Here is a 14,247-nt window from a genome sequence, read left to right on the forward strand (position 1 = left end):
ACAGCTTAGTGGGGACTTTATGTTGTGCTCCGTGAACACCATCCATTCTTTTATGGCTGCTGTTTCTCCTCATTGCGGTTCAGTGGTTATCTTTGTGTCGTGCGTGCGTGTGCGCGTGCGTGCGTGTGTGTGTGTGCATGTGTTTACGGGGGGAGGGGGCCCTGGATGACTTCCCTGCTGGCTGTGATATTTCAATAAAGACACGTTCTTCAGAACAATGGGAATCCTCTGGATCGCGGTCGACGGTGGATGGCCAACAGTGTCTGTCACACATGCATTAGGCACGGTGCGGTGGCAGAGATTTGGCACCGCGAACCGCATCCATCGTGCTTCTGCGCTGATGCTCGTCGGTAAATGGCATTAGTTTCGCTCGGTAAAGAATAGACTTGTCCCGTTTTCTTTCACTGGGGCTAGTCTTGCACAACGGCTTGGAGAGCGAGCCACTGGGTCTGCGTGCAAAAGGCCCGGCAGACAAAGGGATGGGAACGTATTGTCAGTGGTTCTGAATGGACTTATAGGGGCTGCACTCTGTGACCCTGGCTGGCACATGTGCAAGGGAGAACAGCGCACACACGCACGCATGTGTGTGTGTGTGTGTGTGTGTGTGTGTGTGTGTGTGTGTGTGTGTGTGTGTGTGTGTGTGTGTGTACACACACATACATACACACAAATACACACACACACACACACATTTCTATACTCCAGTGTTGGAAAAAATACTCACATTTGTTGGTTAGGTAAAAGTATCAATACTGCAATGTAAACTACTCCGATACAAGCAGAACACTGGCTGACAGCTGCACCCAACACCTTACCAATACCAACCGTACCAATGGAGTTTCATGTGTGTTTTTCCCAGTGTTTGGTAATGCGTTCTAATCTGAAGTAAGTAAATTCGTTAGGTTACTGGATTACTGCCATTCAAAATAATCCTGTTACGTTCCAAGATTTCCCACTGAGAAGTAAGTCGTTAGAATACCTTTGGATTACTTTTACGTTACCTGTATTAATGAACCCTATACGGTTCAAAACAAGAATGATCCTCGCTCGACATTCAACAACACTCTCCTGTGCGTGATCGGAGCACAGTCTCAGAAGTATATTTGAACAGCTGCCTCTATGACTGAGAAAGGAGAGAGGCCGCACAGCTCGTAGTCACGATGCCATCACATTTTTATTTTTCCAACGTTTCGGCAACAAGTTGCCTTCTTCAGGGAATGACAGCTGCCTCTATGAAAATAATACATAATAATACATACAGTAGGCCAGTGGTGCCCAAACTACCATGGTCTGGTATAATGGTTCCTAAACTACCATGGTCTGGTATAGTGGTTCCTAAACTACCATGGTCTGGTATAATGGTTCCTAAACTACCATGGTCTGGTATAGTGGTTCCTAAACTACCATGGTCTGGTATAGTGGTTCCTAAACTACCATGGTCTGGTATAGTGGTTCCTAAACTACCATGGTCTGGTAGTAGTGGTTCCTAAACTACCATGGTCTGGTATAGTGGTTCCTAAACTACCATGGTCTGGTAGTAGTGGTTCCTAAACTACCATGGTCTGGTATAGTGGTTCCTAAACTACCATGGTCTGGTATAGTGGTTCCTAAACTACCATGGTCTGGTATAGTGGTTCCTAAACTACCATGGTCTGGTAGTAGTGGTTCCTAAACTACCATGGTCTGGTATAGTGGTTCCCAGACTACCATGGTCTGGTATAATGGTTCCTAAACTACCATGGTCTGGTATAGTGGTTCCTAAACTACCATGGTCTGGTATAGTGGTTCCTAAACTACCATGGTCTGGTGTAGTGGTTCCTAAACTACCATGGTCTGGTATAGTGGTTCCTAAACTACCATGGTCTGGTATAATGGTTCCTAAACTACCATGGTCTGGTATAGTGGTTCCTAAACTACCATGGTCTGGTGTAGTGGTTCCTAAACTACCATGGTCTGGTAGTAGTGGTTCCTAAACTACCATGGTCTGGTATAGTGGTTCCCAAACTACCATGGTCTGGTAGTAGTGGTTCCTAAACTACCATGGTCTGGTATAGTGGTTCCTAAACTACCATGGTCTGGTAGTAGTGGTTCCTAAACTACCATGGTCTGGTAGCAGTGGTTCCCAAACTACCATGGTCTGGTATAGTGGTTACCAAACTACCATGGTCTGGTATAGTGGTTCCTAAACTACCATGGTCTGGTATAGTGGTTACCAAACTACCATGGTCTGGTATAGTGGTTCCTAAACTACCATGGTCTGGTATAGTGGTTCCTAAACTACCATGGTCTGGTATAGTGGTTCCTAAACTACCATGGTCTGGTATAGTGGTTCCTAAACTACCATGGTCTGGTATAGTGGTTACCAAACTACCATGGTCTGGTATAGTGGTTACCAAACTACCATGGTCTGGTATAGTGGTTACCAAACTACCATGGTCTGGTATAGTGGTTCCTAAACTACCATGGTCTGGTATAGTGGTTACCAAACTACCATGGTCTGGTATAGTGGTTCCTAAACTACCATGGTCTGGTATAGTGGTTCCCAAACTACCATGGTCTGGTAGTAGTGGTTCCCAAACTACCATGGTCTGGTAGTAGTGGTTACCAAACTACCATGGTCTGGTAGTAGTGGTTCCCAAACTACCATGGTCTGGTATAGTGGTTCCCAAACTACCATGGTCTGGTATATGGTTCCTAAACTACCATGGTCTGGTATAGTGGTTCCTAAACTACCATGGTCTGGTATAGTGGTTCCTAAACTACCATGGTCTGGTATAGTGGTTCCTAAACTACCATGGTCTGGTAGTAGTGGTTCCTAAACTACCATGGTCTGGTATAGTGGTTCCTAAACTACCATGGTCTGGTATAGTGGTTCCTAAACTACCATGGTCTGGTAGCAGTGGTTCCCAAACTACTACCAGACCACCATAAGAGAAGCTGTTTACGGCTCTAGCAGTGATTGTCAACCATTCAAGGGCACCCGGTTTGACCTGCATTAGTCTACGGACCCCCATTTAATGGAATTTCTATCTCTGGGACCGCGTTCGCCTTTTCGTTTGAATAAATTAACTACATGTTTAGCCGGCTGGCGACCACGGAAATGTTTGCGGGTTCGCATAAGGACGCGCTGTGATTGGCCAGTGCACTTGTGCAAGGTTGCGCTGTGATTGCACAGCCACACACAGCCATTTCTTCAGAACGCGTTGGATGCAGAATCACATGAGAAATAAGACTCGGGGGGAGTCGGGCTTTATTATTTGTATCTTGCCAACAAAATGAACAGGGACACATCACATTAGTAACGGATGACCTTTTTTGGAAACGTAACTAATTAACTATAACTATTAAATTGCAAAAATAACTTGTTAGGTTACTCCGTTACCACAAAAAGTATTCTCGTTATATAACAGCGTTATTTTTAACGCCATTACCCCAACACTGGTTTTTCCCATCACAGTAACGTCATTGAACCAAACAATAAATACATACTGAAATCACTACTTTTACGGTCGAGCATCAGTCGCTTTGTCGACAAATTGTATGTTCACATCGACAGTGCAGTGCATACTTACTGTAGCCTATATACAGTACAGTATATAAGAGGGTGTGTGTGTGTGTGTGTGTGTGTGTGTGTGTGTGTTTGCGTGTGTGCGTGTGTGCACGCGCATACAACAGGATCCCTTACGACTCGCAGCAACGTCTGCAGGTTGAGCCTGCAGACGTAAAGGGCTAGCCTCTCGCTCTAGGGGGGGCAAACAACTGTCTCTGGGTCTTAAGGAGAGTGACAGCATCTCTACAACCACGTCCTCTCATCTAGATCCAGTGCAGCTCCGGGGAGGCTTTGTCTAATAGCCCTGCAGGCTTCTATAGCCTTGTGTTCTCTTTCATTTTTGCTTAGCCTATATCTATCCCTATCTCTCTTTCCTTACCCTCCCCCCTTGCTCTCTCTCTCTCTCTCTCTCTCTCTCTCTCTCTCTCTCTCTCTCTCTCTCTCTCTCTCTCTCTCTCTCTCTCTCTCTCTTTCGTCCACTATCTCCCTTTCATGTCGACTCCCTTGTCCTTTGCGGAGGTGTAGCACATCTTTGCGGTGCAACGTCAAATCTTCCGTCCGCTGTGCACCGCTACCTACCAACATCACATTTAATGCAACCAACAACATACGGACAGCGAACAGCAAGGTGTCACCTTCACACAAAGGTCATTGCTGGCATTGCATTTACTGCAGAGATGTCAAGCGCCCCGCGCGAGCACAACAACACACTCGCGAGCCGTGATTGCAAACGCGCTCGCTGCACCCGTCTCTCATGGGCGGCTCCTGGAATGCTGCGGTTTTTAGATTTATTTTTCAGAAGGCGCGCATCTGTTTCTTTCAGAAATGTCAAGTGTTGTAAGGGGAGGGGGGGGGGGGGGGGGGGGGGGGGGGTTGAGATGTGACATGGTTGAAATAGTTCCGCTGTAAGATGTTCTTTTCCTGCCCGGCCCCATCACTCCTGCTGATATGTGCTGGCGGCAATGAAGGTCCGCAAGGCTTAAAATAGCAACAGCCGAGCGGCAACAGCTATTTTTTTAAGGCCCTCGCCTCGCACTGTCTTCCCTGGGTCTGAAATAGGATTTATTTTCTGTTACCCTGTGTGAGTGTTGTTCCTTCAGATCAGCCGCTTCTTTCTTTAAGCAACCGGTAGTAGTCGTTGTCGGCCTAAACCACGCACGGCGCTAGTTCGGTGGGGGTTTTCGCCGCAGGGTTTTATCACGTACATGTAGGATAGGATAGGAATTGTGTCCCGTGTGAAATTCCGCATGATCGTAGAGTCAGGTGTTCTTGTGGTTTTCTTGTTCGTTTATTGGGGTGGGGGGGGGGGGGGTTACACATGGATGTCCAAAGGTAAATCAGTTGTCATTGTCTGGAAATGGTCCATGAGCACAGCGTGAAGCCAAACTACAGTACGGGTACATGTCATGTCCTATTACAGACCCCCCCCCAAAATACCCAACTCAGACCACGCTGATCGTCACTGACAGTCGGCGTCTTTTGCCAAGTTGTGACAGAGTGAATGTCGGTTGGCACTTATGTCCAATTGGCTCTCCGCTACCAGAGTGACAGTCAGTGGCGGTCCCGCGACCCCGTCGTCAGATTTATGACTGACTGCTTTCAGCCGAGTGTTAAGGCAGAGCGAGCATGACAGCGGACAGAACGACATGAGGACAAAAATGTGGAGAGAGAGAGAGAGAGAGAGAGAGAGAGAGAGAGAGAGAGAGAGAGAGAGAGAGTAAGGTAAAAAGGGATAGAGAGCTGTCAGCTAGCCAAGACCACCTGCTGCATGACGCATACAGTGACAATCCGTGCAGCTCCTTGATGAGTTATACCTCCCACCGACACTGCAATCACTCCATGGCCTCTGTGATGGGACCAGGAAATTAAGGACCTATAGCTGCCCCTCCCAGTTTGTGTTGATCTTGTATACAGTTGGGTGCCACCGATATTGTCCCTTATCATTTGACCCATTTAGGCCTGACCTCAAAATTTTAAAAAATCCTTCTAAATCCTCCAGTTTTCTGAAATAAATTATTTCACGATTTTTGAAAAATAGCAGACCTACAAGCTCGTAGTGCGCCACTCGGTGGCGCGCTATGAGCTTGTAGATCTGCTATTTTTCAATAGCTAAATTATAACATAATGTTTAAAACACCAAAAGGGGTTCCCGCCCAAAATGGGTTAACTGTCCTTTTGCGCAGATCACGCAAACCTCAGCAAAAAGAAAAGGACAATATCGATGGCCTCCAACTGTAGGCAGCAGGACCCATTCCCCCAACCCCGTCCACTTGGAGTCAACAGGACACCTACGTTGTTGTCATCTCTGCCAGACGACCGGAAGGCCTGGAAGTGGAAGGAAGCAATAAGCCACAAGTGGTGTGAGGTCACCTTTTATAATGTCTGAGAGGCGTGGGCGTCGAGTGCCTCGTTTCCATTGCATATAGTAACCTATAGTGGTGATTATGGGTTGATAACATTGGAAGCGGGTGACCCCCCACCTAGGGTATATGGCCACTGCTTTATGGAGTTCTGATGGCTGCATCCCCTCGACTTACACATAGTATATTGTATGCAAACAAAGCCTGGCAGAGATACGCGCTCCTTAGAGCGCCCCTGATCTATTTGCCGTGGTTGGTTCTCTTTGTGCGTTCTACTTCTATTCTTTGCCGTCGCTCTGCTTTAGTTCACAGCGAGGCTGACAGCGTACGAGTGTACTAGGGCGGTCGTGGTTCGCTGTGCTGTGTAAGGTGGTGCATGATCTCGTGTCAGGTTGAATTATGTGGGAACGGGATGCATTATGTATAACCGTACATGCATTATGGATGTTTGAACCATCATGCCATTCCCCTCTTAAGTTTTATCTGTGTGCGTGCACATGTTCATTTGTGTTTCTTTTTTGTTCGTGGACGGGGAAACAAATTTTCATATCAAATTCCTTTGCTTCCATTTTTTTTAGGGGAGGGGAGGGGGGGTGTAAATCATATCATACCATGCATGTCGGGAGTTCTATTGCAGATGTGATTCTTTGCCATAACCAATGTATGTCTCTGTTTCTCTTTCCAGCGCTGGGCTCTCTCTCTCTGTGTGTGCATGCTCCGTTTCGGAGCAGTTTCTTATGCGTTTATTTATTTCATTCTTTACGTAATGATGTGTTTGCCTTGGAGAGAGAGAGATAACGAATCGATGCTCGGCTTCTCAAGGTAGATTCTTAGTCACCCGTTTCACTGGATTCGCTCAGCCACGACAACCTGAAGCTCCGATCTGATTGGCTCGTGGCGACGCTCGCATCGTGACCTCCGAGGCGCGCGGTGGTGCAGGGTGGCCAATAGAAGACCACCGTTTCCCAAACAGTGGGTCGGGACCCGTTTGTGGGTCGCAGACACATTTTTATGGGTCCCTTTATTTTTGGTTTCCTACATTTTGTTTTGAATTATTATTGTTTCTAAACAACAAGCAGAAGTTTTCATGAATTAATAACAAAAATCCAATGATTCTTTCAGTAATGTCATGAAGAAATGAAAGAAAAATCTAAGAACTTCCATGAATTAGAACAAATATTTAAGAAGTAGTGAAAATAGCTGATCTACAAGCTCACAACGTGGCGCGAAGCCACACGCTGTGAGCTTGTAGATCTGCTATTTCCACTAGTTTGGTTCCCGGGAGAATGTCTAATGTCGGTTTTGGGTCACGGGCTAAAACGTTTGGAAACAACGTAATGATAATGATAACTTTCTGACACAGTGAAGAGATGCTCAGTCGCACAGCAGGGTTACTTTAAGTGTGAAAATGCCGCTGTGTAACAAATTGTGTCCATTTTATTTTGTTTGATTCTCAGAGTTAAATGATTGAACACAAGGGTTTGGCTGAGTCTGTGCTTAAAGACTCCGATTTGGCAGCATCGAGTATAGCATCACGTGCAGAATCAGAATCGGCCGAATCAATGAATAGATTAACAACAGGTGTGTAGATGCAGTGTTTTGTATATCGCTCTCCCAAAGGGACGTATATAACCGTTGCCATGGAGACAACGTGATGTGAAGCTAAACAAAAGAGGTAGCTGATAACATTAACATGACTAATCGCTTTTTTTTATTCATATTCTTCTCCTTCTCCTTCGTCGTCGTTGCCATTCTCTCTCTTTGTGTCCGTGGACCATTTGTTTGAGTGTTTTGTGTCGGCTCACGATGAAGGGTCACTCTGTCTCTCTCTCTCTTTCTCTCTTCCTCTCATGTTCTCTCACCACATTCACCCCCGCCCCCCCTCTCTCCTCCTCCTCTTCCTCCTCCTCCTCCTCTGGTGTGAGATAAGTGTGTGTGCCGAGTGAAGTGCCCGGGTTATAAATCACGTGTCGGCGTTGTATCGCCAACCCTCTCAGATACCAGCGCGAGATAAAGAAAACCATAAATAAGGCGCATCATATGCAAGTTATTGCTCCGCTTTTAACGGTAACCGAGCCATGAATAACCAGGGGAATCACGAATAAAGGGCCGTAAATCAAAGCGCTTCGCGGCACTATGCTGCCGCTATAGGCGCTAGTACGTAGAGGAAACCTTGGCTCTTACTAAATGCATTTAAGTCTTGGTCTCTGTGGAGCATGCTAATGCGGGGTGGGGGTGGGGGGGTTCTAACCATGAGCAGAGCAGGCAGATGGATGCAGATTGTGGCTGCTACGCGGGACGCTCGTCCACGATTAGCCGGTTTCTTGAGGATTTAAGAATTTTGGCTCTCTGTCGCTATAGCAACCACAGAATACAATACGGCAGTTTTGAGCCCGGCCCGTGCTTCTCTCGCCTCTCTCTCTGCCCCTCATTCTCACCACTTTCAAGGCTTAGGGAGAAGGGGAAAAAACGTGTTTGGGAAGAGGAACATGGACAGACAGGGGAGAGTCTGTGAGTGAAAGAGATACAACATGAAGGAGGGGAGAGCCACCATGAGCTACTGAGAGAGAGAGAGAGAGAGAGAGAGAGAGAGAGAGGCGGGGGGGGGGGGGGGGGGGCAGGGGTGGAGGCTAAGAGTGAAAATAAGAGAGAGTTTCTTGTCTTGTCTCCCACAGCTCAACCGCTAGCCTGTCAGTAATTCAGTGTGTTCCTCCTCACACAGGGGATTTTCACACACAGGCGCACACACACACACCTACCACCACCCTGTGCACCCCCACCGCCTCTGGACGCACTTTATCTGGCTATAGAGTGTCACACCAGCTGGGTATCAAACCTTGGTCCAGGGGGATAAAATAAATACCCCCTTTTTTATTTTTACAAAGGCTAAAGCGCAAAATTTCACTGCCTTCAGCAGTGCCAAGCAAGCGGCTATAGTGCAAACAAATGGCTGCCCAAAGACAAGCCTGTGTAAAGAAAGGACGGGGGAGAAAGCATGGAAGCATTGTGTAATTAGCTGGTGTGTTTTCCCCCTATCACTGTCAGAGCGGATTAGCCCGCTGCCTCTCGTTCCCAGATATGTCAGAGTACCTCTCTCTTTATTCTGGCTAATGGCTTCCTGCGGGTCTGTATTGGTGAAATGGGACCGCCTATCTAGAAGGCACAAAAAAAAACACAAACTGCAAATTGAATCCTAATAGTTTAGCTCTCGCAAGGTAAATAACAGCCACGATTTCAGCGGGCGATGCCCAATTACCATAATACATTTCAGCTTGTTGCGTCGCTCACCGTGATGAGCGAACATTCATTTGTTGCTTATCGAGCAGATGCGATGTGTAAAGTACATTATTCTCCCTCTCCCCGTGTCCGTGTGTGCGCGCGGCTAGCGGGCTGTATCCCCGCAAGCTGGTATCTGGGGAGGTGATTGTCTGTCTGTCTGTCTGTCTGTCTGTGCATCTTTCTTTCTGTCTCTCTGTCTGTCTGTCTGTGGTGTGTCTGAAGTGTGCAGTGGTGGAAAGTACTGTATACTTAAGTACAATTTTGAGGCCCTTTACTTGAGTATTTCCGATTTCCAATACATCGCGGATCCAAATATTGTACATTTACTCCACTACATTTATTTGAAAATGTTAGTTACTAGTTACTTTGTAGATTTAGATAATTATGACTGAGACAGGCAGCATTACCCACTTCGGCCGAATATAGATTTCGGCCATTTGAAAACAGCCGACCTAGCCGCTTTTGCGACACATTGTGAGCTTGTAGATCGGCTATTTTCAAAAGATTTGCATACGTTTGAAAACTTGAAGCGGGACATTCTGCACAATGACCACATTGTGTTTTTTTTTTTTTTACTATTTTGAAAATATTGTTTGAATAGTTCATCTAGGCGATACATCAACACGTTGTGAGCTTAGAGATTGGTCTATTTTAACTATTCAAAAATGTTTTTCAAAATAGTAAAAAAGGCAAAGAAGTTTAGGGAGTGGACATAAATGTGACTAAATTTGACTGAGGGACTGCCATTGGATTTTTTTGAATTTTCGTTTTTTCATGTCATGTAAAAGCAGGGAATCATAGCTTCAAATTGACATATTGGTTGTTCAGTTTGGCCCACCAGTTTTGGAGATATGGCTTATAGAGTAATGTCTTGCAGAAAACAGCGAGTTGAGAAAACAGGCTTGAAAGTTGAACTTCTGTGGTCTCTAACATTACACCTAGCTACATGTTTGGGCATTTATTTCATATTTACATGTCGATTTCAGCTCTGACACTTATTTCAGACATGCTCTAGTATGTGAAGAGTCTGCCTGTGCTATAAACTCATTTTCTCCTCTGTTGAACAGCTGGAATTTGCGCGATGGCAGTCTCTCAGTCAAATCTGGTCACAAATAGTTCCCTTAGTACTTTAAGCACATCTCCATAGCAGCACTTTTGCACTTTTTAATTCAACCAAATTTTGAATCCCGGAACTTTCACTCAGTAGTAACAGTGGTATTTCTACGGTGCCGCTGCAGTTTTGGTACTTTCACTTAAGTAAAAGACTCGTACTGTTTCCACCACCGCCTGTCTGCGATACGTGCGTCTGCTGCTGTGCGTACGTGCGTGCGTGCGCGTGTGTGTGTGTGTGTGCGTGCTGACGGGCCAATGTGGATGTGTTAACAACATGGATGGCCACTCTTCTCTCAGACATCCGCGACAGCGGCGCCAAGCCGGTGATGGTGTACATCCACGGAGGATCCTACATGGAGGGCACCGGCAACATGATCGACGGCAGCGTGCTCGCCAGCTACGGCAACGTCATCGTCATCACGATCAACTACCGCGTCGGAGTCCTCGGTAAGTGCAGTCTATTGCTCCGTCTTGTCTCTCTCTCTCTCTCTCTCTCTCTCTCTCTCTCTCTCTCTCTCTCTCTCTCTCCTCACACTAGAGCATGTTTGAGCGGGGCCGAACCGCTCCGATGAACGGCTATGTGTGTCCCTATGTACAGTATGTATGTCTCCATGTGTATGTCTCTATGTATGTCTGTTTGAGTGCGGACAGCTGAAATACGGCTGGAAGCCTAAAGTGGCAGTGTTGAGCAGCGTGGCCGTGCGTGTCCCCATGTATGTCCCAATGTATGTATGTCTGTTTAGCACACACACACACACACACACACACACACACACACACACACACACACACACACACACACACACACACACACACACACACACACACACACACACACACACGCTAGACGTCTAAAATACATCTAAAATACGTCTAAATGTTCCTTTCCCCTCCAGCTGGCCAGGGGGAGGCAGTATAGAGACCAGGATTACTACATGTTTTTTTAGTGAGGGAACCTACCCTAGGGGATACGGGGAGAACATGCAAACTCCACAAAGACAGAAAGGCCCTTTCAGTGCTCCATCTTTTCAGTCTCTCTCTCTCTCTCTCTCTTCCTTGTCATTTCCTTTTGTCAAGGACATTTTTCTGGGGCGTGTTTGTAGGGCAGCTCACTGTGACAGGCCCTATCGATTGCTGTGTTCTTCACACAGAAGTACAGAAGAAGGCATACAGTCGTACAGAGAATACACTCCAGGGGTGACTTGCACACTAGTGTCTCTATATATTCTGGGGGTGAGCTTTGGCCCCACATATAGTGGGTTGACAAACTTGCCATGCATTTTAACACTCTGGATGTTGTTGTGTACCAGGGTTGAGGGTTCTCAGGTGAAGAGGATTTGGTCGCTGATGTGGAAGTGAATAAACACTGGTGTATACCGTCTGGAACCAGCCCAACATCTTATGGTTGGTTGTTCAGATAGCCTCAGAAGTGGGAAACTGGGACGTTTCCAAATTCAGTACGGACATTCAGTATGGACATTCAGTACGGACATTCAGTACGGACATTCAGTACGGACATTCACCTCAACAGTCATTCCATCGTCAAAAGCCTAGCGTCCCTATATTCTGGACACGTCACAATAGGCAAACATCCTGCCAAAAATAGCACATCTGCAAGCGCACAAGTTGAAAACTTGTATATTTTCGGCATAGCGATTTGGTGTAGAGGGGAACAAAGTAATATGGGGGCCGAGTATAGACCCCTGGGGGACTCTCAATGAATTACATAGTGTTTAATTCGGTTAATTCCTGTTCTGGGCATATAGAGCTCTCCGAGATGTAGCACTGTGACATCACGAACACAAGAAGCAAGCAACACTGCGATGTTTAGAGTGAAATGTTAGAAACGAGAGATAACGGCATGTCGTACCACTTTTCAGCAGAGCATTCAAGCTTCTGTTTAACCCAATAAAGGCCAGGGATGAGGAATTAATTTCTCCTCCCCCCGCCTGTGCCAGAACGTGAAATTACGTCTTTCTTTAATCTAATTTAATCCGTTAATTATTATTATTATTTTTTACTCACGTTAGACAGCCTCCACAGGGATCCGACGTGCACACGTGTGCGAGTGCACATGTCCTTATTCTCTTCAAAATGAGACAAACTGCCATCTTTGAGACCTTATAAATCTAAACTTTTATCACGCTAAGAAAGTGAAAGCAATCTGTGGCGATACATCCTCTGTAATGAGTATCTAGCTCAAATACGGACGGCTATCACATACGGGGCAGGTGGAAGTGAAGCGTTTTGTAAGGCAAGCTCATGGATTTTAAGTGTTAATGCACCAGTGGTCCTTTGGCGGGTTCCATGTGGTCCCCCAGCTAAATGATGGAGAATTGATAACCAAATTAAACCCTTATAGATATTTAACTCTCGAGAGCGTAAAATTAAACATATTCATGACTTGTTAATTTGCAAGAAGTCTACAGGCTGTTATGTCCTAACATTACCAACATCAAGACAGCATGGAATGCACAATCTTATCCAATGCCAAAAGAATATTCTAAGTCTTGGGTCTGATGTCATCAAATGGTGGTTTGTGGCTATAGGCGAATAAATAATGGACCTTGTTGTGAAAATGGTTGAAAACCACTGGTTTAATGCAAAAGTCCACTTCTACTCATCTCTGTTGTGAAAGCAAGCCGAGCAAACTCTTTCTTTCAGGACATCCATTTTGTCCTGACCTCCTCCTCCGTGCCCACGTCGAGCGCTCTGAGGTACAAGAGAAGCGGGACGTTTCCAAGACACACAAACTTCCCGGTCGATTCCCACTTGGCACCAAGCTGCACCCCCACCAGCCCCTGTGGCTGCATGCACAGGCCTTTACCAAGCTGCACCCCCACCAGCCCCTGTGGCTTCATGCACAGGACTTTACCAAGCTGCACCCCCACCAGCCCCTGTGGCTTCATGCACAGGACTTTACCAAGCTGCACCCCCACCAGCCCCTGTGGCTTCATGCACAGGACTTTACCAAGCTGCACCCCCACCAGCCCCTGTGGCTTCATGCACAGGACTTTACCAAGCTGCACCCCCACCAGCCCCTGTGGCTCCATGCACAGGACTTTACCACGCTGCACCCCCACCAGCCCCTGTGGCTGCATGCACAGGACTTTACCAAGCTGCACCCCCACCAGCCCCTGTGGCTGCATGCACAGGACTTTACCAAGCTGCACCCCCACCAGCCCCTGTGGCTGCATGCACAGGACTTTACCAAGCTGCACCCCCACCAGCCCCTGTGGCTGCATGCACAGGACTTTACCACGCTGCACCCCCACCAGCCCCTGTGGCAGCATGCACAGGACTTTACCACGCTGCACCCCCACCAGCCCCTGTGGCTGCATCATGCACAGGACTTTACCAAGCTGCACCCCCACCAGCCCCTGTGGCTCCATGCACAGGACTTTACCACGCTGCACCCCCACCAGCCCCTGTGGCTGCATGCACAGGACTTTACCAAGCTGCACCCCCACCAGCCCCTGTGGCTGCATGCACAGGACTTTACCAAGCTGCACCCCCACCAGCCCCTGTGGCTGCATGCACAGGACTTTACCAAGCTGCACCCCCACCAGCCCCTGTGGCTGCATGCACAGGACTTTACCAAGCTGCACCCCCACCAGCCCCTGTGGCTGCATGCACAGGACTTTACCACGCTGCACCCCCACCAGCCCCTGTGGCAGCATGCACAGGACTTTACCACGCTGCACCCCCACCAGCCCCTGTGGCTGCATCATGCACAGGACTTTACCAAGTGTTGTTGTCAAGGAAACATCGTTACCGTCTTGACCTCATTTGCTAAAGACCTTGAGCAAATACACAGCTCTGCTTTCCCCAGTGTTACAGTATACTTGGCGGTGTGTGTGTGTGTGTATGTGTGTGTGTGTGTGTGTGTGTGTGTGTGTGTGTGTGTGTGTAGGCTACAGTACAGCAGCATCACCGGCAGTAAAT

The 14,247-nt window shown here is 47.3% G+C and overlaps 1 protein-coding gene across 1 annotated transcript in view; it reads left to right on the plus strand.

Annotated features, from left to right (window-relative positions):
• nlgn3a (neuroligin 3a) overlaps positions 1-14,247 on the plus strand; it is a gene marked incomplete at its 3' end in the record, with an annotated part of 226,338 nt that overhangs the window by 31,940 nt on the left and 180,151 nt on the right. The window contains 1 exon segment of the mRNA XM_079507939.1: positions 10,600-10,749. Within this exon segment, the coding sequence (XP_079364065.1) occupies positions 10,600-10,749 (150 nt within the window).

This window comes from Electrona antarctica, assembly GCF_951216825.1.
Source record: "Electrona antarctica genome assembly, chromosome: 1".
Lineage (NCBI taxonomy): Eukaryota > Metazoa > Chordata > Actinopteri > Myctophiformes > Myctophidae > Electrona > Electrona antarctica.